The following is a 27,279-nucleotide window of genomic DNA, read 5'->3' as shown; positions in this document are numbered from 1 at the left end:
ACAGGATATTTAATAACTTATTTTCTTTAAGGCAGTTTAAAATTGCTCTGCAGAACATAATTCATTCTATTAGCTACAGATCTTGCACACAATCTTCCTGATTTTAAAATCTTCTCACTTTTCAAAAATATTTATCAAATAGTTAAAAATATTTTAGTTTCACAAGCAGATAAAACTGTAATTTCCCAAACTACTTCAAAATAATTCATATTAATAAGTTGTATTACTTCTGACCCACAGTGACTATAAGTGACGATAATTAAAAATTTAAAAACTTGAAATTGGTGCTGGTAATTATTTTAAATAAATTGTTAAATGTGTTGTTTTTACTATTGGAAACCTGCAAGTGATTGCATACAATACTAGTTCGTTATTTGTACTGATGTTTGTTGTTTTGTCTATTATAAACTGCTTACATCATTATCATCAGTGGCCAATCGTGTTGTTGTTTAGAGTGGACCTTTTGTAACCTAGGGGATTTTATATAAAGAAAGGGCTCAGGGGAAGAATCTCTCAGAGGTTTGGCTTCTTTTCCTGTTTTCCTTGCAAGTCCAAAATCCATTGAAGCCATCTGTCCCTATTTTGAGTGTCCACTAAACTTTGAACTCATACATTTTTATGTAAAGAGTGATTTGAGATTTTTCAATGAGAAAGTGTGCCTTGGTTGAAAAACATTAGGTTAAAACAATGAGTGGGGTTATAAGTGCATGTATGACTGGCTGACACATACTTCAGACCACCCCTTCCACCCTTTATTTGGAGCCCATTTCACGCTAACAGCATAAAATGAATACAAGTGAAAGCAGAGCATTTCCAATTTTAGTTTTGAATTGTTCCCCACATTTATTTTGGATTACGATTTTATTTTTTTCATTCGTATTGATTTTAGATTTATTTATGTACACTGATGTTCCAAAGTTTGGGATCACACAGACAATGTATTTTCCATGAAAAGTCGCCTTTTTTATTAATCAAATGAGATTTAAAATACAAGTTTAGTCTGGCCATTGAGAAGGTTAGAAATAATGACTTATGTAATATTAAAAAAAATATCCTTCAAACAAAAAATATTGACATTTCTGGGCGACCCCAAACTTTTGAACAGTAGTGTATGTACTCTATATATTGATTGTAATGTTGATTTTATTTCCACCTATATTTGTGTACATATTTATATTTCATTTTTTAATAATATATTATCATGTACTTTGACTTTTGTTTATTTTAGCATTTATTTTGGTCCTCCATAGTTGGATGCCTCAATTAGTTTGTGACTGGAGAAGAAAGAATCGACTAGCTTTGTATAAAAGCCTAAAAACATCTTAATCAAGATGCACTAGTGGTAAAACTAGATAACGGGACACTGGCTATGAATTGAATGAATATGAACAAGAAGAATTATCTATACTGTCAAGTTGTCATACTTGAGAGCGCCATTTGGAAACAGGAGCATGATATGAATTGGAAAGAAGTACTCTGCGTGCGTCTTCTAGATTAGGGTTATTTTTAGCACATCTCTAGAGTTCCGATAGATTCTGCTCTTCTGCTCGACTAAAAAAAATCGAGAGTTCTAACTCTTGATATTGTGGTCATAGAAAAACTTTACCCGTTTTGCCTCAGATCTAAAACTTAAATAAATAGTTAAATGGTTTCTACAAACAACCAGCGACTACGGCTATGCCAGTGTCGATTTGAATATAAAATGAGAAATTATTTGGCACAAGAGAATTACGTTCCCTTTTCGTTTGATCGATCGAGAGCTCACTCGAGGTCACGTCCCATTTTTCTTTTCCTGACGTGGAAGGAGAGCAAAAGCTACAAGCGTAAATGTGACACAAGGCGAGTGGAGGCCAGAACTCCCTCTGGACAAATGGCAGTGAGTTCACAACCGAATGCTTCATGGCAAGAGAAAAAAAAAAAAAAAAAAAACCTTAAAGAGTTGTTTTAAGTCTCATGCAAAGTATTGGATGCCACAAGCATGCATTTACCTGGTACTGAGCTCTACCATACGCTAGAACTGGCACAACATTCGTCTCCAACGCAAAATACCAATATCCAAATATATGATCTGTTCTTTTTACAGTATTTACAGTGTGTAGCTGATAAAGTTAAAATAGATGACTTTTATTTATTTAATTCATAACTCATTGCTTATAATATTCTATGAACAGTATACTCTAACTTGACTAAGCAAAACTAGTATATATGTATATATATATTTTTTCCAAACAAATCCTCTCTCAACAATAAATGAATACTCTAAGTCATTTCTATAGAACTGTTTCTGAAATCAGAATAACTTATGTTTGTGCAAGATAACTGCGGCGATGCAAAGGGGTGGGGTGGGGGGGGGGGCGTTATTATGTCTTCAACAAAATACAGTGGTACCTCTTTATATGAGCACCTCTAAACACGAGAATTTTGATAAATGAGTTCTATTTGCAAAATGAAACTTGTCTACCACGCGAAGAAAAATTCAGTTTATGAGCAGTCCCAGAGGCTACCACTAGAGACCGGTCACTTCTTGCGACCGCTTACTCCCAGCATCAGCTTGTCCAGTTAGCGCATGCAAATTACTACAGGCTAAATAAATAAATAAATTGTGCTGTCTATTGATCTCATACCTGTCAACAGCAGGCAAATGCACCCCTTAGTAATGATTGCTTATCCTCCTTACTAAATAATTAACCTAACAAACAAAACGCGCTACCTATTTACTCACAGCAAGACAGACTACATAGAAGACCACAAAGATATTAGCAATATGCCATGACGTTGTCATCTGCCACCATTGACCAAAACGATCAGTATTAGAGCAAAAAAAAAAACAAGATCGATCTTAAAACAAAAAGGAATTCCCATTTAAAAACTGTGAAACAGTGTACACAATTTGAAATGATCAAAATGTATGTAATACGGGTAAAAGGTATATAAGTCGACAGGTATGCGATCTTGCACCCCCCAACCTCCGCACAATGTGCACACATTTGTTACGGCGACTCCCAAATTGTAAGCGCTTATAATCACGTCACATTTTATTTCGTTAATACCATCTTATTTTGAGTGATCAATATGATGTGATTTACACCTATTTAGGGTTCACGTGGATAACGTTTCGTACACATTTTTATGGACATTTTTAAGAACTTTTGACATACTTTCAAAGCCAATTTTCCAATTTCTCCAGAACCATAAAAGAATATCTAGTGTGCATCATGTATTTTCAGAACAACAAATAGATCTGCAATTTACATATGCGGTTTTTAATCTTGCGAGTCTATTTTTCAAGACATATGATTTTTAGATCTAGAATACATCACAAATATATTTGTGGACAATTCGTAAATATTTTTCAAACAACTCTCTCCCAATGTAGGTGTTGGGAAAAAAATGACAGTAATAAGAATCTTCAATTTTTTCCCAATACTGTTCAATTCAATACACTAACTTTCTGCATGGCCCATCATAATTTCCATAATTGATTCGTAGTCCTCGCACTAATACAGATTTTCTAGTGCACTGTTTGAGTGTTGCATGCAACTGTCCTCTTGGGCGTGACTCAAAGGGGGCGATGACGCTTCATAGGACAATGCCATACAAACTAATTCCAGCGGCCGTTAATCATGAAGAAAACAGAAATGTAATGGCAAAGCGAAGCCACCAGAAAGCAGTGTTGACTTCATTTTTAAGTAGACTTGTGAAAACAACTTTGTCATTCAAGCCTTTTTTAGGGATTTCCAACATCCGTATGAGCCCTGTTTTTTTATGTATTACTATTTGAATGTGCGTTTTATTTTACTTTTATTTTTATGTACTTACTGGTAATATAGGGACGATTCACTCTTTACATGAGCAATTCGAGCACGATCCTGGACCGAATTAAACTCAAATGAAGAGGTACCACTGTACGTGTTCAGGAGTGCGCCACGTGCACGGAAACGACTCGTGCGGAAGAGATCTGCCCCCGAGTGGTTCTCGTGCGAGGGGGGAAGGAAAGGGACCGTTGCAAGTCCCGCGCTAAAGGGGAATCCATGACAAATTCGAATCTGCCTGCGAAACGGAATAGATAATCACTAGTGGAATGCTGGAAGGCACTGTTAGATAGCATCTCTTTTCTCCGCAGCACGATGGGCCAGTAAGTGCGCATGATTGTGTGTCTTTGTGTGCGTTTGCATCGTCGGGGGGAGGGGGTAGGAGGAGTGGCGGGCTCAGCACTGGACCTGAGGTTATTGTGGTCAAGGAACCGTATGCTGTGGGTCAAAGGAAATATCTTGCAGGACAATCTGACTGGGAGAGACTACACTCCTGTGGCAATGCTTTTTCCTGAAACAAAACAGTACGGCAAATTTGATTGATTTGTCTACTCCCAGGAAACAACAAGGCCTGCTAAAATGCAAACAAGTGACAGCAACATACTAAATCAGTCTTTCCGAATGCCAGTGGCAGTAGGGAAGGATGATTATCCCAAAACAGATGATATGAAATATCTTAAAACAAGAAAAAGTATGATTAAAATAAACTTCTTCTACTAATGGAGTAAGAATGTATTTTTGAAGTGCAGGGACCACATACAAATAACACGGTGGTTTTGTGATTCTCAGGACATTAGTTTTGCTTTCTTCAGTTCTGCTTTAAATATCTAAATATGAAAAAAATCAAAATCGTAAATTAATTTGGGATAATCATTCAGCCATTGATTGAACCTTGCTCAAACTACTGCCCATGAACTCCAAAATGACATGTGTTTTAGGTCAACATGCACTCCCCAACACATGGCCGGATGTTTTGCTTACATTCCATTTACAAATAAAAAACTAAAACACACCCCCAAAAAAACAAGCCTCCGGAAGAAGCCTCTTGTTTGTTGTGGGTTAAAGGAATCCATCTGATCAGGCCCATCTCCAGAAATTCTGTTAATACCGCAGAGCTCCGTGCCAGAACACGGATCCAATCTGAATAAACAACATGATGGAAGGAGAAAGCCAAGATTTGTGAAGAATCCTGAATCCCAATCACAAAACGCCTGCTACACTTTTCATCCCTCTTTGTGCTGCCATACCCCTATGGTGTTTTCACTTGGCCGGTTATAACCTCCCTGTGTTAGTTGGGGGGGGGGGACTACCTCTTTTGAAGACAGTTTTCCTCGCACAAAAGTGTTTCGTAAAAAGATAAGCCATCCTTTTTGTCCTGTCCCGCTGTAAACATAACAAAATAAGTTATGCATTTTCCTGGACTATAAGGCTCAGTAAAAAAACGTAAAAAGGCCAGAAATTTTAAAGTACGGCCTATAATCCAGTGCGCGCTGTATACGGATTGAATTAAAAATGCATGCCGGTAAATTACCATAATTGTGCAACTTTTGATCAGTGGAAAAATATCGCGGACCACGATTGCATAATAATGTTGGCAAGAAGGATCGAAACTGGGTGGAAATGGGGAGAGCGCCGACTCCTTACAACTAGGGACACTGATAACTCATTAGGCCTTTGCTCACTATCACTGTTTTTTGTCACGATACCAGATATGAATGTTGGAGAATGGAGACGACACAAAGTGACAAAAAGCCGTATACTATTGTGTTTTTACTTTTTCTTAGCTCATACTAAGTATTGTAAATGACAATTAAGTGAGACCATGATAAAAATCATTTTTTGACAACGTAAATTATAAACACAATACCAACATAAAATTGACCATGTATTTATTTAATGTCCTTCAAAGTCCGATTCATCATTAGATACACCAAAAAGTTGTTTTGGATTTGCTGGTCTTTTGTTTTTTTCTCTTAAAAGTGTGAATATTTTCTACTATCATTGCTTTAAACTGCAAAATATTTTCATAGGATACATTTGAGAAGTGGACATTTTTCTGTATTTGGGTCGCAGACTTGTAACTTTTTATTAGGGTGGTATGGTGGGTTCTGAAGTCACACTCATTAAGAACCAGTGGTGTAAATAATAGGATACCGCGCTCTTCCCAACCGGATCCAGGTTTGAATCCTGTTATATCAAATCTTTAGCAATTGTGATCAGCAATATCAACTAATAAGTCCATGCACAAAAATGGTACTTTTATTTTGAGCACCATACTAGCCCTTACTGTAGTTTTAATTCCATGCACCTCAAAGTCTGATGAGTCTTATATGAGAAAACAATATCACACAAGATAATTATTTCGTTGCCACTCACAGGATTGATGTGCCTCATTCTTTAGGGGGTGCGCCTTATAACCCGGTGAGCCTTGTAGTGAGGAAAATACGGTAAAACTAATTTATGAACGAGCTAACACGAAAAAATAAAATAAATAAGGATCAACCTAACTTCTTATTTTCGGTGCATTTTCAGAAGTGGATCCGTGCTCTTTCCAAACAGTCCCGGAGCTGCCGGCACAGTGCTACAAGGGGTGGTCTCTGAGGAGAGGATGGGGAGGGGCTCTGGCGCGATGCAGCCAGATGGAGCGCAGCCTGACTATCTCATACTCCCAGCAGGTTTAACCGAGCGGCAAGCTCCCTGCAACCCACAGCCCCTTGACCTTCTGCGTGATGGGATATGAATACCCTGTCAAAACTGCTTGGTGAAAGAATGTTAATACGATTTACTTTCTCACTATTGATTGGTTCCTGGAGCCGTCATATCACGGTGGCCGCTGGCAGGTTTCTGGAGGGTTCAAATGCTTCTTCTGAATCGTATTGGTCGAGCATTTGAGATAAAGGTGGTGGGATGACGACGAAAGGATTTGGTGGGTCTCAAATACTGTCTGTAATTGGCGGGAACAGAGTCGAGCGTCCCCCTTGGACACACATTCACAAGAATGCAACGCTAGGTCTCTCATAGCAGCACGGCAATATCTTGGACACCTTGTGTGTTAGGTAAAAGGATCTAAAGAAGAGCAAGACAACAATCTCAACAAGTCCCAGGACATTCAGATGGTGTGTTGATACAGTTGCTGGATTAGAGTGAGAGTGCAAGTGGCGGTTGACCAAGCTGTAGGAACAGGATAAGTAACGTTTTCAACATGGATGAATTGTTATGTTGTATCCCCCCCAGCCCATTTTTCCCAAAAAGTCTTCAGTCCTCTTGCTGCTTTTAACCGCACCCACTATTAACATTGGTCCACAAGTCAGTGTGTTGTAATATTTTTTTCATTGTGGGAAACGATCATCCAGTGTTTAGTGCTTCTAAGAAAAAAAATAGCTGGTCCTTCTGAAGAGTCTATTTCTTAAATGGAGCTAATCTACTAAAATTTTGCCAGAAAGGAGCCTGGCCTCTTTTGGATTGACTGAATTCAAAAACCTCTCCTTGTGCCATGTCCTCCGTGACCTCGTACTGCCCCGCGCTGAGGGGTTCCTGCGGAGGCGGATACGAGGGGGGCGTGCACCTGTTTACACCTAGAAAAGCAGCAGCAGATGCAGAAAAGCAAGGGGATGAAGAGGGGAAGGGGCAGGGAGGCACAAAGCAAAGATAAAAATATCGTCAATATCGTCATCTGACTGGTCGCCATCCCAACATCTATTCATGCTGCCCTAGCAGGCAGGTGAAAGCATATCAATGAGATTTCATTGGGAACATTCCTTTATATTAAACCCAAAATATGATCAAATGAAGACAGCTGAAAAAGATGACAAGCGGGATCCACCATTTGTAATGACACAAAGAAGATGCTATTCAAGCAAAGTCAAGAGAATAGAACTGTCACAATGTGGACACGATAAATTCTGTATTTTTACATCAGGGATAGCAAACTTTGGCTCTGGGGCTGGATTCAGCATTACGGTTCTCAGGCGGGCTGGATTAGTAAAAGAATCTCAAATCCAAACGTTTAGCTTCGTTTTTTATTATTATGCTCTATCATTCAGCCTATAATAGTAACCTACCCTACATATTAATATCACATATGACGGGAAACCTTTGTAAACACAACATATTTTTTCACAAACAATATGGTGGAAAAAAATATGTTTTGCATGCCCGCGTGACGTATGTTTCACATAGCTGGTTTATATAAAGTAAATTAAGATGGATTAAGATTAGAATTTTACAGATATTCAGGTCTTGTTGGGCCAAATGCTGAAATCCAAATGAGTTCGTATTCAAACTGCAAATAGTCAATTCAAGAAGGTTGTGTGACTCCATCCATAAACAGAATACTTGTGTTAACCCAGTTGGTTAATCCAATGCCTTACGCACATGCTCAATTTCTTCTTTGGCTTTTTTTCTTCTCCATTCTTGCCGCTTTGAGACTTGGTCGTACAGTACAGACACAATTATACAAGCCTAATGTAAATATGTTGATTTAGATAACATTTTCATTTAATTTTATGTAACTACAGCTCAAATTCCACAGTTGTATCAATATATAAATCGTGTAAATCCATGTTTCTTGAGAGAAAAGAACGAGCCCATCTTTTAACAAACAAAGAAACATCATTAATGCGTTTGGAGCAAGAAAGAAACAACTATAGTGTCCCAGTGATTGTGGTGAGAGACATCAATAAAACCATCTTTTTTTGTATGTAAATATTTAAATGTGGAAATGACATCAATTTGCGTAATAATGACGCTCATTCTTTGCCCCTTCCAATCGGGTTACTCCCAAATGCCTTGTACATAGAGTTAACTCTTGCTACCAGTCATGTAAATAATTTACTCAGATATGTCCAAAAAAGTAAATTTGAATTTCAATCCGAAGATGCTCTGCAAGTAAACATACCCATTTTTTCAGGAGGTATTTGCCTGAATAGCACATGTAACACTCAAAAACACAAATGTGGTGAAAATAAATCCCAACAGATAGCATTTAAGTGAATTGAACTACATTCTACAATGTCATTGAGCTGGTCTACAAGCATCACAGGTATGCTGGCGTTGTTACAGACAAGTATATTTGGGGATGAATTATTAGAAAGTTGCCATGGCATCTCAGGAATCAATTGTTTGGGGGTTAATCAGGACTGCTTTGTCCCAGGTAGTTTTTCCAAACACTGTTTTGGCAGCAGTGAGAAGGGTTTGATCTATTTTTGATAGAGAAAGCTTTTCCTCTGAGATACAGCTTATCAGCACATTGAACATTGACTGCATGCTCTAGTACCATTCGTTAATGACAACACCCTCCCAATGCTGTTTTGGCAGTTGCCATGGCAGCTTGTTGCTTATTGTGCTGGATCTAAAAAGAATCCTTATGCATATACCTTTAACATTTTCAAACCATGTCCATACAACATAGCCCTCTTTCTCAAGATGAGATCTATAAATGAATCTGAAATTCAAAAGAGTACTTCACTTCATGCCAGCCACGTACACATACAGCACATTTACAACAATTACTTGGATAAGACATCTAGAAGACAGACGCCAGAAAGAACATCCACAAGTGGTCATTGGTTAATTCATACTTTAATCGGTGGTCATGCTTATTGAGCAACTGGCCATAGCAACAACATCAGTCATGCGAAACAAAAGAAACTAGACCAAAACTAGAATGGCAAAAATGCAAAGGATGACACCAGCAATAGTGACAAGTGGGTCCAGGGTTTGTCTGGCATGTCTTTTATCCTCATTTAATCATGACAATGTCACTAGAAAGTTGCATTTGTAGTTACATAAGACTCATCCAAAGTAAAAAAAACTGTCACAGCTAATTCTCAATTGTTTGATGGGGCTTCACAAATCTATTAAAGTGAATACAAAGGTTCAGTCCTATATACTATGAAAGACACAAATTTCAGTGCCTTGTATATGTTTTGGCATCCAGTGAAAACATTAATTTTGCGCGACCCTACCTTACTACCACATTTAATATAATCAATCAATGTGATTAGACTGTGAAGTTGATTAAAAATTGTTACAAAATGTTACGGCCAATGTTCCCTTTAAGCTTCCAAAGGTCTGAGCAATCACACAAAGTCTGCAAGCATCTCTCAGAGTAATGGTGATCAACATGAATCCTACATGTGGCAACCAAATTATTATCAAGCATGTCCAAAACCGGAGATCAAATGAAGTTACATTCTGCTGGCTTTCCGGCAACACTAGTAAGTTTTTTATTTTATTTGAATCAATTGGCTATGGGAAAAGGTTGCACTGCACACACTTGTCAGTGGTTTTTACACAAACTGCAGATTTCTGTTATTAAAAAGTGTCTTTCGTTACAGTATACTAACATTATGTGGATTTATTTAGTTGGTTTCACAATACAGAACTGTTTTAATCACACTTGAAGTCCATCCATTATCTGCACCATTATCCTCAGTAGGGTTGCGGGGGCACTAAAACCCGTCCCAGCTGACTTCGGGCAGTGAACAGGGGACCCCCTGAAATGGATGCCAGCCAGTCGCAGGGCACAATGTTGGCAAAAAGATTGACTGATACATTCAAATAATTTGCAAAATATTTAAATATTGTTATGTTTTCATTTTCATTTGTGTTTTGTGCTCCTCAGTGCTGACCAATATTTTCTCTCTGTGAGTTTTATTCTTATTTAATGCTCCTAGTTTACCAGATCTGGTTCTTGTCACACCGGCTTCCTGATCGCAGACAGCGCGCTCCCTGCCACCACACTTGTAATAAACTATAAAAAACTGCTCCTGTCTCATGTTGCATTTGGGGTCCAACCATTTAGAAAGTCAAGTCAACTCATGTTTATTTGTATAGCCCTTAATCACAAAGAGTCTCAAAGGGGTGCACAGACAACAGATTATTGCAAACCACAGACTATTATGACACCATCACCTGATCTAAAACCTACATGAGGGCAAATAATACACAGATATTGTCAACATAAAATATAGGTTATTCATATGCTATAGAATAGAATTATTATTTAAGCTTGGATTTAAACATAACATTTTCTCTATTTTTTCTTGTTTTCTTAATTTTTTTGGTAACTTTTCACTTCTTCTGTTTTTTCCTTTTTTCCCTTGTTGTGTTCCCCTTTTTTCTCTCAATTTGCTTTTTCCTTTTTAACTTTTGTCAAGTTCTTTTTATTTTATTTGTTACTTTCTTTTCTCTTTCTCTTTTTACATCTTGCTTTTCCACATTTTTTTATTCGTGGTTCCTCCCCATTTTTCTCTCCTTTCCTTTTTGTCTTTTTTCCTATTTGTCTAGTTCTTATTTTTCTTCCCCTTTTAAGTAATTTTGTGCATAATGTTACATAATAACTGTTAATATATGGATGAAAGCAACACAAAGAATCTGAGGAGCCAGCTTTGTTTAGTGAGCCGAGCCGAAAGACACTCTACTTAAAAAAAAGACGGAAACGTGCGGCAACATTGATGTAGTCAAAAAGGTAAGAAAAGTCACGAAGCTACGTAGTCTATGTGTGCAGGCGATAATTAAAGTAAACCTCACTTGTCTCTCTATATCTTAATGTCTTGGTGATTAAAAAAATAATATTTTTTGTAAAAAGCTAAACAATCCTATATTTATTGTGGGCGAGATTAAATCATTCAATGGGCTAAATCCGGCCCGCTGGCTGCACGTTTGACAAACCTGGTGTAGAACATATCATTCATTGCCTATATACTACTTATTTAACATGATACTAATACTTATTAAGAGTAATCAATCGATACTGATACAAGGCTATTGATAAGAATAGTACTTTCTGACCCCCAAAAATTTGTGATCAAACAATTTCCTTTAAATCCCAACATAAAAATGTGTGGAATGAACACCGATTTATTCCACCTTCTCAATTCTAAAATTGTAGTTTGTGATGGTAAAACTGCCATTAGAGGGAAGGCATTGAATTTGCCGTAGTTGTGAGTACTGATACGCTGAAATAATAATGGTATTGACCAATGTTTGTTGCTGGTATTAGTATTTAATTTTATATACCTGTGGTTAACACGTTTCAAGTGTATATGCACTCATCATTTACAAAGCTGTTTAATTCTAATTAAATTAGTGCGTATCATAAAATGTTAAAAAGTGTAGTCTTTAAATGGCTAAAGAACATCTGGTAAATGCCAGCCTTGTTGAGATGGATAGAAACTTCAGACACTGACTGTCCTTTTAGTTATCAGATTTTACCATAAGCGACAGAACAAAAATCTCAAAGAATTAAGTTTGTTGAAAATTGTGACTGACTGTTAATAGCTCAACTTTGACTTTAAAGCTCTTCATCTCGAGCTGGAACATATCATCCTTTTCCAAGCTTGGGAGCTAATCTTACATATGCTCCCACTTAAACAGTCTCACAACAAAAGCGATAGATATAAGAAGTTCAAGATTAATCTCTGGATATCATTGCCAAATTAAAACTTATTTTGCCCCAATTTAGTTTAAAAAAGGTGTATAATGCTATTTTAAACCAGTGGATGGGGGTATGATATCGGTTGAAGATATTTATGAACTCGGATCCAGATGCCATTTAGGCAGGTGTCATCTTTAAAACTGAATAACACATGCAAATTCTCCCTCTGTCTTTTCATTGATGCTTAAGAATTGCTTGAGTTTCATGTGGCAAATCAATTTCATGAGAGCAGACAGACATTTAACACAAATGAAAGACATAACGTTATCCGAAATCCACTGCACCTCTCCAGTGCTTGTATGTTGTAAAGAAAGTAAACTGACGTAGAGCCCCAAAAACAGATATAACTAATAGTAAACAACGATGAGAAGACAGAGCAAAGCAGCGAGAAAAAGAAAATGGAAATCACCTGATATCTTCTTGTTGCCTCACCTTTCTGTTTGGTCACCTTTCTCACTGTCAGGGCCGCCTGTCGTTTCTGGTACTCCGAGATCTCAAAACCTTAACAGAAAACCACACAGCGTTTTTTTTTTTTTAAATAAGCAATATCAATAGTAGACAGCTGTACAAAAATAACAACAATGATTAAATGTATTTGGAACCAATACATTTTAACTCTTATAAAAGATAGGAGCTATAGATAATGTACCATAAATTCCGGACTATTAGCCGCTACTTTTTTCTCTAACTTTCAACCCTGCGGCTTATTCAGTGATGCGGCCAATTTATGTAATTTTTGTAACGGCCGCTAGCGGCGCTCGAGTGTTGCTACCATTAACTGCCCTGTCAAAGCTATATTATTATTATTAAAGCTTTGAAAACTCTCTCGGTGTACCGTCTTTCTTTGTAAATATGTGTAACCCATGTATAATATGTATTTGCAACTGTATATTTTTGTAATGTATTTATTTTAGACACTTATTCTGATTTGCACGGGTGAACGAAAAATGAGGGGCGGATATTTTTTCCACCCTTACCTTTGGAAATATACACTTTTTTCCTTGGATTACTTTCAACGGGACCTGGACTCTGCAGGTCTGCATCAAACCTTAAGTACCGGTATCATTTTCCTTTCATTTTGACGGCTGTGATTTTTGGACTGTGGACTTTGATGAAGGACATTTAGTTTCAATCGCGGGACTTGAAGTCGGGTTTGGGTTAATTTTGTGTTTGTGTTACATGTTTAAATGTGGGCGCATGCCGTTTATATACAAGTGCGGCTTGTGTATGTACAAAATCGGTTTTCCTCTCAAAATGTGGTGAGTACGGCTTATAATTTACGGTAATACAGTAAACACAATCAGGTAAAAAATAAATACATGTCCGATAACACATTTTTAGACCAATATGATACTCAACTCTTAAATCTGAGATCAACCTCCTTTGAAAAAAAAAACATGTTTGAATACGCCGCAATAGTCCAAACATTCCATTTTGATCAAAATTATGGTTATAAAATGATTTAAAAAACGAGGTCTACCTATTTTACCTACCTCTAAGGACAGACATTTTGAAAATGATATCACGTAATGATGACATAATAAAGGTTCAGACTTAATAACTACCAATCACGGTTCATCTTATTTTTAAAATAGACCCGTAATTAATCATTAGCTGAAGTTAGAGCAACTGTTATAGTGGCTGCACATACAGATATATAAAAACTATGTTGTCTAGACAAGTAAAGCGCATGGAACATAACATTGTTTTGACAGATGCCGCAAAATGCTGCAGCAAAGCTTATGACAAGGACAAGAAAGTATTAGCCCAATTTTAGCTGACCTGCACTGGCTCCCTACGAAGATGTGACTTTAAGGTTTTGTTTTCATGAACCTGAGCCCTATTATCTTTCTAAATTAATTGCACACTATATTCCTGTTGGGAATCTGTCGCTCGGAAGATGCTGGTCTACTAGCAATTCCCAAATCAAAGAAGAGAGCTTCAGGTTCGAGAGCGTTCACCATTCAGGCCCCGGTGCTGTGGAATGCTCTTCCCTCTGAGATACCATCTGCAACCTCAATGGAAGTGTTTGAATTTAGATGTAGGACAAACTTATATTCTATGGCATATGAAAGACGTTGACATAGTTTTGTTTTCTTGTCCTTGATGGAGAAAGATGAGCCTGAATGTTGCATGGTGCATGCAACACCTTGACGTTTTGTACGCCATCATCTAAAACGCTTTTGCATCAGTTCAAGATTTTGGGACAGGAAGCTGCCAACTGGACCTTTTACTTTCTTTATCGCCTATATTTAATGTTAATGATAAATGTAATTTTTCTGATAATGCCCTTGCAAAATCCATTGCAGCCAAGTCATCCTGAAAGGAAGATTATAGTTTCATAGTTTTCTCTTTTTTTTTTTCCATGCTGAATTTTTTTTTTGTATTTATAGATCGAGGGTTGTACAAATAAATACGATTGAACTTGACTTGAAATCCTTTTGGTTGATAACCACTTTAAGAAATCAAGCGGGGAACGCAAACCAATACTACTAATATTCAAAATGTTCTTCCAAGAGCGTGGCTAATGTACTCAAAGAAATACATTTTCCCCTAACATACAACTTGTAAAAATGTTGCATTAAAACACGTCAATTTTTATGTTGTTATTTTAGATAGAGTGACACATTTTGGGAGGTTTGGTATGTGGATAACTACTGTATTTACTGCAAGCTAGGTCAAATCAGCTTAAATATCTGATTAGTCCATTCTTGACTCAAATTGGCTAATTAATATTAAATAATACAATTGTGAATTTCCCATCGGGATGAATAAAGTGTCTATCTATCTATCTATCTATCTATCTATCTATCTATCTATCTATCTATCTATCTATCTATCTATCTATCTATCTATCTATCTATCTATCTATCTATCTATCTATCTATCTATCTATCTATCTATCTATCTATCTATCTATCTATCTATCTATCTATCTGTCTGTCTGTCTGTCTGTCTGTCTGTCTGTCTGTCTGTCTGTCTGTCTGTCTGTCTGTCTGTCTATCTATCTAATAAGTTTATTATGCTTGTGTCCGTTTTTAAGCTGATTGCATAGGATGCCAGGGTTGTTCGTAATTTTGGCTATTAGTGCTGACTGTTATTTTGACTATTATGCACTGTTTACATCATTGTCACTATCAGCCAATAATGTTGCTGCTCTTTGATTTCTACACCTTTCAAGGTTAATCTGCTTTTTGTAAACTATGAGATACAATTAAAAAAAGGGCTCAGGAAGAACCTTTAGAACAGATTGGAATTTTCTTATCTGAAGGTTATTTTTAGTCCTCTCTTGTTCTGTTTGTAAGTTTAAAATTTATTGATATCTAAATAAACAATAAACGTATCAGATATGGTCTAACAAAATGTGTTTAAAGTTAAATTATTGGAGGAACAGTAATGCCCCCCAAAAAAACCTGACAGAAAAAACAGTGAACGCAGAAACATTCCCAAAAGAATTATATAAAATAACTGAAAATATGTATGCTATGCTTTGATTTGTAAATATAGCAAACAGTGTCCAAAATCGTGACCTACCGATTTTCTCATCCTCCAGCACCATCTTTCTCTCCTCATGAAAAGCCCTGAGCCAGCGGATCTTCTCCTCCGGTTTCTTAGCCAGGAAGATGTGGATCTCGTCGCTGTCCTTGTTGCACAATTTGAAGGCGTTCTTCACACTCACGTTAAAGTCGTCGTCCCTCCCGTCGATGGCGTCCCGCACCTCGTAACGATCCATGTCTATGCGTCCCTTGTAGTACAAAATGTCCCGTCGTATCAGATCCTGGTGAGGTGAACAGAAAGATGAATTGTGTGCAGTGAAATATGTGGTGTGTTTGTGTGTGTGTGTTTATATTCCTCCCGGGGTGTCAACAAGCCACCTTCAATTGAACTCGACAGTCTGTCTTACTAAACCTTTCCATCTGTTGCCCAAATATATTAACACCCACTTTGCACATAGAGGGATGCCAGTAATATGGGAAATATGCCCATCAACACTATTTTAACACTGGCATTCAGAAGTATTGCAAAGACAAGGGAAATGATTAAGATAAACCTTTTACCATATTTTCCGGACTGTAAGGCGCATGTCAAAACCCAAAAGACCAGAAATTTGAATGTGCATCTTATCACCCAGTGCACTTTATATTATGCAATAAACTGGGGCCTAATAATTACAATGCATACCGTATTTATTTCAATGCGTTACTGCACACGGTTTTATGTTTTGTTTTTTTACCATATTTATGCAATGATTGATCAATCGATTGATCAATTGCAAAACGACTTATACAACGACAATCAAACCTGAGTCGTGGTGAGAGAGCTGAAACCTAAACGCTAGACCACCAGTGATACAGACGGCACATGAAAAAAGCAATATATTTTATCTCATTGTCACAGTGTTTTTGTAATTCCAGGTACAAATAAACACAAAGTATGATTCATAATCAGAAACAAAAAAAAGTGTTTTCCTTGTCGTGCTTTCCTTTTGCATTTATTTCACTCTTTCGTGATGACAAACTGTTTTCTCTATTCTCAAACATTCATCGTGTCTTGTAGTCCAGTGCATCTTATATATGAAAAAAAAAGACAAAATACTGTTTTTTGGTGGTGCGCCTTACAATACGGGAATATAGTACGAGAAATACAGTCACTTAGTTTAACCCTTTGTGCTTATTATATTTGAAAAGCTTACTTTTGCTCATTATACTTGTTAAAATTGATTATAAATCAACGACCCCAAAAATCAAATGCGCTACAATCCAAAATGTTTGAAGTATAAAAACAAGATTTGATTAGCAACTGTGATCTGATAACACCCACAAAATAGAACATAATTGGATTATTTGGTCAAAGGATGTTCCTGGTGATCAAACACCTGATAACCGAGCAATCCATGCTTTGCAGCCTCCTTGGAAGACATGCATGAGAGAGAAAAAATGGTTATGGCATGTCTCAGTTTGAAGTCAAATCAAACATACGGCCCACGGGCCAGACAGGCCCGTTGGAAGATTTTTTTTCTGGCCTGCTGTACATTTTTTAGTACTTTAGAGTCAAGCAATTCTTTAGCTCATTTTTATAAAAAGTTGTGATTATTTTAACAAATACAAACCAGATGCCTCCCTCTGCAGCTAGAGGGCAGCAAAGGTGTGAAAGAGCTGACGTCCAGTGTGTTTCATGTTAAAGACCATATTGTGCAGTATTTTTTCAGCTTTAGTGAGCCCAGTTTAGTAGTTTAAACTGATGTTATTGTCTTCTCGCTCAGGTTTTTTTTTTCTTCGTGGAGAATCTGCACAGCATGCATGCTGTTCGGTGCACTTAGTTTTATTCAGGTTTTTACTTCTACTTGCGTAATATTATTCAAAAGTAACAGTACTTTTACTTGAGTAACACACTTTGGCACTGCACTTTTGGCATTAAAGTAATTAATTTGACAGGCCGAGCCCGGAGTAAACCCGAAGCAGCGCGTGCTCCAGCCGAAATGCGCACTACGTTGCCGAAGTGCAGCTTCGGGGCCGGTCACTCAGTTCAAGTTAATCGGTCGGGTTTGGGCTTATACACGCGGCCGGGTCGGATTGGATTTCTTATGCTATTTTGGAGTAGACAAAAGCAAAAAAAAAAAATCCCTCTTGTTATGGGGTATCGGTTCCAAAGAGTACTCGTGACAGGTGAAATCCGTGAAACAAAAGCTTACGTTTTGCTAAATTGGCAAAGTAACGAGACTGTGAACGGTTTAAAAGGGTAAATACTTTGTTTAAATGTTTACGTGCATATGTGCAAATGTGCAAAATAAAATATTTCTGAAGGAAAGCGAATTTGACAACACAGTAGCAAATCATTTTAAAGTACAATGTATTGCTTACAGGTGATGTCATGGTTACAATTTATGAGCTGATTGCTCCCGTGGCTGTGCAAATGTGTGGGCAATTGTACTGCTCCCTGGCCTACTTCTCCCAAGCATACTCAACTGGAGATCTGTGCAGAAATACTAACTTTACCAGCAAGTGTGCTAGAAGGGTGAGCAGAAGCCTCGCTATGACCCTAGTGTGGGTGTGCCCTTGTCATCAGATCGGTTTTGACAGAGGACAACATAGTACCCACCACTTCTAGAGCTATGTTTGTCCGGGGATTTACACCTCAAGCAGGGTCAACCATGGCAGATAGTTGTCAGGTAAGGGACCAGAGAATGTACGGCTCATTGACCTCCATAGCCAAAAAGGCATAATATATGCCCGTTTTACTTTGGCTCATCACTTGCTTAGATCTGACCCCCTTGCACATCTCTGAGTAGGAAAGAGTTAGGATACTTCAATAGAAAAGATAATCAATATTTCTACCCCAATTTGAGCCAGCGTTCCTACAGCAAATACAAGTTAAACACAAGCCTTTTTTGATGACTTTTGATTCAAAACTAAAATAAAATCAACAAAATAACACAAATGTTTCTTGCACACAATACATGGTGCCTCGTACACATTACCTGACACAGCTTTTAGCCATTACAGAAAACGTTTGTCGAACAGCCACTTCTCATTAAATGGACATTTTACTGTGATCCAAAGTAATCCTCTCTGTCTGAACTGTCATGTGTATTGTGGATGGACCTAAGACATGTGTCTGCTCTGAAAGGCCTGACTGAAACCACATCACCGTTTTGATAGTTCCGTTTTTGTGGTCACGCCATGTTGCCACCAAAGTAAATCGGCAAATTATTAAAAAAAACAATTGATAAATGTTACTAGATATTTTGGGTTCAAACAAATATAAATCTAATTCAGGTGTGAACATTTTTTAAGACTTTAGGAAATTGGATTTAAGACATTTTAATGCCAATTAAAGCCTTATTTTTAGAATACTGAATTCAAAGGCTTTTAAACTTTTCAAGGATCTGCGGGAACCCAGGGGTCACATGCTTTGAGAAGATCCTTGATGCTCCCTTCCAAAAAGATTATTCCCTGCGGGATGATGTGTCTCTTCCCTAAATATAAGGTGAGAAGCTTAGTCATTTGAGAGCATCTCTGAAGTAAGATACGCTGGGTTTGGGAAGACCTTGACATACCCCAAAAAGAGGTAGAAATGACCATGGGCTTCCGTGACTTGATGTGCTACCTGACCTCAGGGAAACCAAACAGGAAGAATGGATGAAGAATTATATAACACACAATCACAATTTCCCAAAAGGCCGAAAGCTAAATCAGACCGTGCAACTAAGGTGCATCCAGCCAAAGCAAATGTATTCACTTTTATGTAAACAAACTAATCACTCCAGCACTATGGCCTTAGGACTGAACAACATTCAGCCGCATGAGGTCAGGAGTGATAAAATGAAAAACACAACACCTAATGAACATGCAGAGATAAGCATCAGCATCCATGCACGATTCGGATAAGAACAATATGCGGGTGAAGATGGGGGGGTTATAGCAGCCCGAGAGGCTTGTCGCTAGATTTAAAATGCGAGTAAAGGAAGTTATGTGCATATATATATATATATATATATATATATATATATATATATATATATATATATATATATATATATATATATATATATATATATATATATATATATATATATATATATTGTCACGAGGCATGGTGGCGTGGAAGGTGACCGGACCAGAACGGAGGCAGGAGGCATGAAGGGAGAACTCAAATGCGTTGACGATCCATAAGTTTTATTTAATAAAATAAAAGTCGCCCAATACTCCGGGGCAAAACAGAACAATACAGAGTTCCTCCGGCACGAACTCAACAGGACATGGCATAACAGACTAAAACATGACAAGGCATAACAGACTAAAACAGGACAAGCATAACAGACCGGGATTGTGTATAAGAGTAATGAACCAGCAACCGCAGAGCCCACAATGCAGCCTTAAATAGCAGACCCACAATTAGTGGAACTGCTTCAGCTGTTGCCCAGAGGGCGGGGCAGACTGGTCACCAAGGCGACCGTGACAATATATATATATATATATATATATATATATATATATATATATATATATATATATATATATATATATATATATATATATATATATATATATATATTGATTGATTGATTGATTATTGCTCCAGCGAAGGTCGGGGGGTCCCGTCCCTGTGCGTTGAGCCGACGAGATGAACCAGGTTTTTCCAATGCTGGCGGTCTTGTGCCAGCTGTCCATCCTCTACAGCAACTCCGTGTTGTTGGAGGTCGCCCGCAACGACGTCGAGCCATCGAGTGCGGGGTTTCCCTCGTGGTCGTCTCCAACCTGCGGCCTTTGGGTCAAACTGGAGAATGGCTCGTGTCGGATGGTCTGGTGGTAGACGAAGGACATGGCCAAACCAGCGGGTGCGGCGTTGTGCGACCAAGGAAGATGCTCGGGGCTGGCACGTGCGGGCTCTGAGCTCTTTATTGGAGACTCGCTGGGGCCACCTGATGTTCTCGATGGTTCTGAGAGCCCTGCTATCAAAACCGTCTATTCTTGTGGCCAGGGTGTCGTTCAGGGGCCATGTTTCTGAGCCATAAAGCAGGATAGAGAGTACGGCGAGGTTGTAAATGCGGAGCTTCGTCTTGCGTGCGATGGTCTGGTGCCGCCAGAGTGGTTTCCAGAGAGACTGCAGAGCAGATGCTGCCAGGGCTCTTCTGCGGAGAATCTCTGGTTTTAGGTCCCCATTGTCTGTCACCATGGACCCCAGATACACAAAGCTCTTGAAAGGCTCTACGATGTCGCTACCAATTTGGATGGGAGGTGGATCTGGTCCATCACCGACATTCATGAACTTGGTTTTCGTCCAACTCACTTGGAGGCCAAGCCGCGCTGCCTCTTCGCTGTAAATGCCCAGAGCGTCTCTCAGCTGGCTGTAGGAAGTACTGAGCATGATGGTGTCGTCAGCATACTTTAGGTCAGTCAGGTGGTAGTTGCCGAAAGACACTCCGGGGATGCGCTCACTAACCCTGAACATCAGATGGTCGATGATGCAATTAAAAAGGTCGGGAGCAGCCACGCAGCCTTGGCGAACGCCGCTGGAGATAGTAAACCAGTCGGAGTCAATGCCGTTGATACGGACACAGCTCTCTGCGTTGCTGTAGAGCAGCTTGAACAGGGCTATGATCTTGGGTGGTGCTCTGAGAGCTTGGAGGATGTTCCACAGTGAAGAGTGGCAGATGGTGTCAAAGGCGGCCTTCAGATCAATGAATCCGATATATAGATGGCGATCTTTACAGAATTCACGGGTATATATATATATATATATATATATATATATATATATATATATATATATATATATATATATATATATATATATATATATATATATATATATATATATATATATATAACATAGTTCAGCATAACCTAGAAGCTTTTTAAGTGACACTGGATAGATTGAGATGAGCACAGACACTGAAACTAATGGTGCCAGAAATGATTGGCTGACATGGATTGAGCTCTGTAAATGATATATGAAGACACCAGCAGTAAGCAACCCATATATGAACTGCACCTGTGTGCTAACTATCAGATAATTGTTTACAGGTTTTATTTGCATGCGTGCAAAGTTGCATTTCCTCCCCCTCAGTGAGAAAGTGTGCCCAAGTGTCTTGTTGTATTTGTGCCTGCGTACATGTATAGTCAAGTGTAGTCAAGCATGAACATTTGTCTGACAGGGGGAGCAGAGCCTTGGTGCATCTTGGTTCAATGTAGCACAGCTCCATTTTCAGAAATGTGCTGAGTATTTGGACTTCACCGAGGGCTCATGTGTCTAGGGTAATAATGTATAGTCCCAATCCAAGCAAGAACTTGCTGTGAAGTCATAAAGCATTGCTGTGGTCAGCACAGGATGCACAAAGCAGGCCTAACTTGTGATCTCCCTCATGAGGATGTTTTTGAGAAAAAGGAAAGAAAAATGAAAACGAGAAAGTGAACAGAGAAACACATTTTACCTTTTTACAGAGAACCAGCTGGTGATCAAAGAGGAAAAAGACTCGCTGCTGACTGCGCCCATATGGCTGATAGATCCATGACAGCTCCCCGGTGTAGATGAGCTCAGAGCTTCTGTCCAAGATATCATCTCCCTAGGCACATCAAGGAAATACAAAAATCAATACACTGAAGGTTTTCACTTAAAAAACAAAATCCTTTATGTGTATTGCTTTTCCTTCTTCTAATCAAGCATTCGTCATCAGACCATCCTATTAGAATAACGTCAGCATAGAACTGCAAACAGAAGTGCAATTGTGTAACTCTACCCCTCAGTATATCCCCAAAAGGAAAATCCAGTCCAGTTATTTAAAAAAACATGTTGTTTTGTCTTGTTCATATGCATTTGCTATCATTATATATATATATATATATATATATATATATATATATATATATATATATATATATATATATATATATATATATATATATATATATATATATATATATATATATATATATATATATATATATATATATATATATATATATATATATATATCCCTCCAAAAGATTTTCAATTGGGTTCAGGTCTGGAAACTAGCTGGGCCATGCTAGAACCTTGATATGCTTCGTAAGGAGCCACTCCTTGGTTTTCCTTGCAGTGTGTTTCGGGTCGTTGTCGTGTTGGAAGATGACATTTATTGATATATTGAATCACAAGAGTTTAGCCTTTCCAATGATATGTATTTCGGTGGATGGTGACATAAACAGACAAGTATTTGTTTATCAAAAGTCCGGCGGCCCACCAGTGGTCCGGCGGAACATTAAGGGGTTAAGGTACCGTAAATTATTAAAGCACCTTCTTCGTACCGTATTTTCTTTGTAAATACGGGTACACACAGCTTATAATCAGGTGGGCCTTATAGTCCAAATTTTACGTTATGTGTTTGTGTGTATGTATTTAAGTGTGTGTATGTATATATATATATATATATATATATATATATATATATATATATATATATATATATATATATATATATATATATATATATATATATATATATATATATATATATATATATATATATATATATCTCATCTCCTCTCATTAGCCGTACCGCTCATCCTCATTAGGGTCGCGGGGGGCTGGAGCCCATACCAGCCATCTTCGGGCAGTGGGCAGGGGACACCCTGAACTGGTTGCCAGCCAATCGCAGGGCACACAGGGACAGACAACTCATTCGTTCATTTACACCTAGGGACAATTTGGACCGGCCAATTCACCTGAAATGCATGTTTTTGGAATGTGGGAGGAAACCGGAGTGCCCGGAGGAAACCCACGCATACAGTATATAAATACATATGTATGTGTGTGTGTCTGTGTGTGTCGAAAATGTAAGAGCTGAGTGTTATAAGACTTCATAGACATAAAATATATAGTTGTGACTGTACAGACCCAGTGAGAAGAGATTTGAACTCAGAAGCTACATACCTCCCAGTCTAAAACAGACGCCTGCCATTGAGCAATTTTGTCAATGTTTTCCAGCCTCCTCTTCCTTTCATTGATCTGCTGGGTGACGTTTCGCATTACTGCCAAGGCTGCTGCCACGTAACGATAGTCACTGCAGACATGGATGCATAGTACACGGAATAACTTCTGGGAAATTAAGGGGCCAGGATGAACTTTTAAAATGAGGTGGTGCTGCATTATTTAAAGACACAGTTAAATATCCCGTATTATAAACAAGATGTATACTTACAGCAGGCAAAAACAAAATCACGAATGAGTTTTAATTACCCACTTTGTCTATCGACTGTAAAAAGCAAGTGGATCATTTTCCACTCCCTGATTCTGTTTGTAATGGATCGAAATATAGTGTTTGTGTGTGTGTGTGTGTATTTTTGTCAGAGGGAAGGCCTATACTTGGCAGATCCATTGCAGTTAAACACTGTGAATTGGCATGGCTCGCTAGCAGAGCTGGCACCTGTCCCGATATAGCTGAGAGTGCCTGGTCTGTGAATGACCTAGAGCTGGCTGAGTTATGCTAAATGTCTTACACTATGTTTCCAGGGACTTGGCTGACATGTCTTCATGCCGGAATTTCCATGTACAGTTTGCATCTGTGCATGCAAAGACTTAAAGTAGTATGCTATAAAACGATCACAAGACTATTGCACTTTAGTTACAATACTGTTTTCTATTTCCCACCTGTGCTCTTGTGCGGTATATTTGAGAAGCTCAGCCAACTGGAGAGGATATTTGCAGATCTTCTGGACTGGGGTGAGCAGGAAGCCGTCTATGGCAATGTCAATCATTTGCTGGAGGAGTCGACAGGCCTCAAAGAAATGCTGGTATCTGCCATCCCTCATCAACTTGCTCAGTTCCATGCAAGCGTCCAAGTGGTTATTACAGTATTCAGAATATATCCAGAAACCATCTTGCTGTAATATAAAAGAATAGAAAAATTTAATGTATTATAACCATGTTTGTCCATTTATATTCAAAGTGCTTTGTTATAAATTTGAAATCTGCAGGAATGAGGCCAAATACAATCAATACTGTACAATTCATTTTTGTTCAAAAAAATAATTGTTTGGGAATATTGGGATGGCTCATACGACTTTTCCCTAAATGATACGATACTATGGACATTGGGATTGGTCCATTAATTGAAGATCTCGGGCCCTGACCCGAACCCAGCCCAAGATCTTACTCTAATATGAACGTAAAATGTCTATCATCAAGTCGTGCTAGGCCGGGCTCCGCACTTGCTGTGTGTGTGTTTTATTTTAAAATCAATTTATTTTTTTTAAAGTAAAAATGCTTGTTATGAACCTCTACGTTTAGGGTGTACGCAACTTGAGATTTTGCTCCTCTCTGCCGCCAACTCCTGGCTTAAAGTCATGATCACGGCCTCAGTCAGCTCATTCCTGAAGTATGAATGGTCTGTGCAGCCCTTTGAAGACTAATTGTGATTAAGGGCTATACAAATAAACATGACTTGACTTGACTTTCCCATATTTTTGGAGGTTCGGGTATGCGTTTGGACTTCCTAATGTGTTGCAAGTCCCATAACAGTGGTGCTGAAATGAAGATAAAAGCAGATAGGCGTGGTGGAGAAAAAATTATAGAGGGTTTTTGAACTCATTTTGGCTTTCTGAGCACATAATTAATAGAGACAATATTGTACTTTCAACTTTTTAAAGACTCATCAAACGGCGCACCCCCACCTTTAACCAAGTTAACTGGCCGTATTCATCACTGAATTATGGACAACTGCAGCATGAGTATGGGGGCGTGCCAGTTTGTACAGTGAACCCTCACTTGAATGCGGTTCAGTTTCCACTGTCTCGCTACTTCACTGACTGTGCATTGTGATCTGAATTTTGATTGGCTAAACAGTTTCTCCACTTTTAGCTAACATAGATAAATAAAGTTATTATTTGAGAATCCAGTACTTTGAAAAAAAAATAAGAAAAATTACTTTTATTTGTAAAACTTATGTTTGAAGCCTTTGTTTTTTGGCTGGGTATTTGATTTTATCTATGCTGTAAAAAAAGAAATAGGATTTCTACTTCATAGATTTTCCCTATCACAGCGTTCCTTCAGGAACCTAACTTTAGTGATATACCAGAGTTCACTGTACGCCATTTTAATTAAAAAAGAAAAACATTCACGAAATAAAAAAACTAAAAATAATGTACCTAAGAAATTGTGGTGTGTATTTGGGCTGTTTTTACCTCAAATTAATATATTGGTCCCAATACAACTGGTACATAACATGTCCTTACATACTCTACTTTTCCTAACCACTCAAAGAGAATATTTGAGAAAATATATACATTTAAAATAGACCTATGTTTTTTAAAATAATTATGGATTGGTCAGCTATACCAATACTGGTCGTCAATATCTACTAATCGAAATACAAAGCGAATAGATTGGATTGAATATTCTTTCCAGAACATTTAGGACACGTAGTGCAAATAGTTGAGTCCCGGACAATATTTCAAGTACCATTCAATATAATATCTCCTATTTTTGCTTTTCAATGCATATTCAAATGAAACGCTTGACCACCAAAGAAAAAAAAAACAATTCTTTAAAGGGATGAGGAAGAACAATAGGACAACCATTAGCAGTGTGGAACATGAGCGTTTACCAATGCAATAATTTGGGAAAACAGCTATTGCAAAATAAACTCACATGTTCTAAAAAGCAAGGTCCAATTTCCGAAAGGTGGGGCTCTTCTGTGTTGTACTGTTTCTCCAAATCTCGGACAAACCCCATTTGGAAGCGGTAGATGTCCTCAATGTTGCCAAAGATGACCTTTAGTTGGTCGTCATTGAACATGTCCACACGCTTTTTGCACTGCCGCAGATAACCCTGCAAAAGAACAAGCCCATGCGTGTTTTCAACCTATATAATTTTGTCATATTTTATGTTTTATTGTGAAAATATTTCAATATGATCAAATTAAGAAGTTAATACAATACAATTATTTTTCCACTCTGCAAATTACCCTGCTCTTAAAAATGCTGTGCCATTAAGTGACAGCTTGATGAGGTTGCTGCTGTTCCTTCAGTTTCTGGATGTGTTCAGTCTTGATAAATAGTGACAAAACTTCCAGACCATGAAACAGACTGTCTACAGCTCTTTTGTGTGCGAAGTTGACTTTGTAAGGTTGCTAGTTCCTTATCCCGTATTTTTGGGTCAGGGGTCTCCAACGTGGTGCTCGCGGGCACCATGTAGCCCATCAAGTTCTGGTTCTGAAAAACAGCTCACCAGTGATGGGATACAGTGCTTCTCTAGGAAATCTGATCTCTAACAGGCATGAGAAATCATGGAAATGATCAGCGTCTTTAAAACTGTATTTCAGTGGTGATTGTGCTTATTTCAACCCTACTTCTGATCATTTCAACCTGGTTATAAAATATTCACAAAATTGTAACAACATAGTAATAACTTAAGTTGCTATTTTAGTAGTGCATTTCAAACTGGTTGCTCTTTGCTGTAATCTGTTACATTAAAGTAGCTCTCAGGTTCAAAAAAAGGTTGGCGATCTCTGTTCTGGGTGAAATATTTTCTTTAAAACAAGTTCTGTTT

The 27,279-nt window shown here is 38.0% G+C and overlaps 1 protein-coding gene across 7 annotated transcripts in view; it reads right to left on the bottom strand.

Moving 5' to 3' along the window:
• Window positions 1-258: 258 nt before the first annotated feature.
• LOC148359226 (rho guanine nucleotide exchange factor 9) overlaps window positions 259-27,279 on the bottom strand; it is a 43,606-nt gene continuing 16,585 nt past the window's right edge. For 6 of the 7 annotated variants that reach the window (XM_088344427.1, XM_088344429.1, XM_088344428.1 and 3 more), the window contains 7 exons: window positions 26,380-26,559; window positions 24,382-24,614; window positions 23,665-23,794; window positions 22,187-22,318; window positions 15,787-16,030; window positions 12,685-12,753; window positions 259-7,387 (listed from right to left, as the gene is read on the bottom strand). In XM_088344427.1, the coding sequence (XP_088200553.1) occupies window positions 7,212-7,387; window positions 12,685-12,753; window positions 15,787-16,030; window positions 22,187-22,318; window positions 23,665-23,794; window positions 24,382-24,614; window positions 26,380-26,559 (1,164 nt within the window). In that variant the 3' untranslated portion in view covers window positions 259-7,211. Of the gene's footprint in view, window positions 7,388-12,661; window positions 12,754-15,786; window positions 16,031-22,186; window positions 22,319-23,664; window positions 23,795-24,381; window positions 24,615-26,379; window positions 26,560-27,279 lie in introns of all 7 variants that reach the window. The other variant, XM_088344432.1, reaches the window with a different exon arrangement.

The sequence above is a fragment of the Urocampus carinirostris genome, chromosome 9 (genome assembly GCF_059441175.1).
Source record: "Urocampus carinirostris isolate Australia breed hairy pipefish chromosome 9, RoL_Ucar_1.0, whole genome shotgun sequence".
Taxonomy (NCBI): Eukaryota; Metazoa; Chordata; class Actinopteri; order Syngnathiformes; family Syngnathidae; genus Urocampus; species Urocampus carinirostris.
This window is presented reverse-complemented; position numbering and strand designations above follow the sequence as displayed.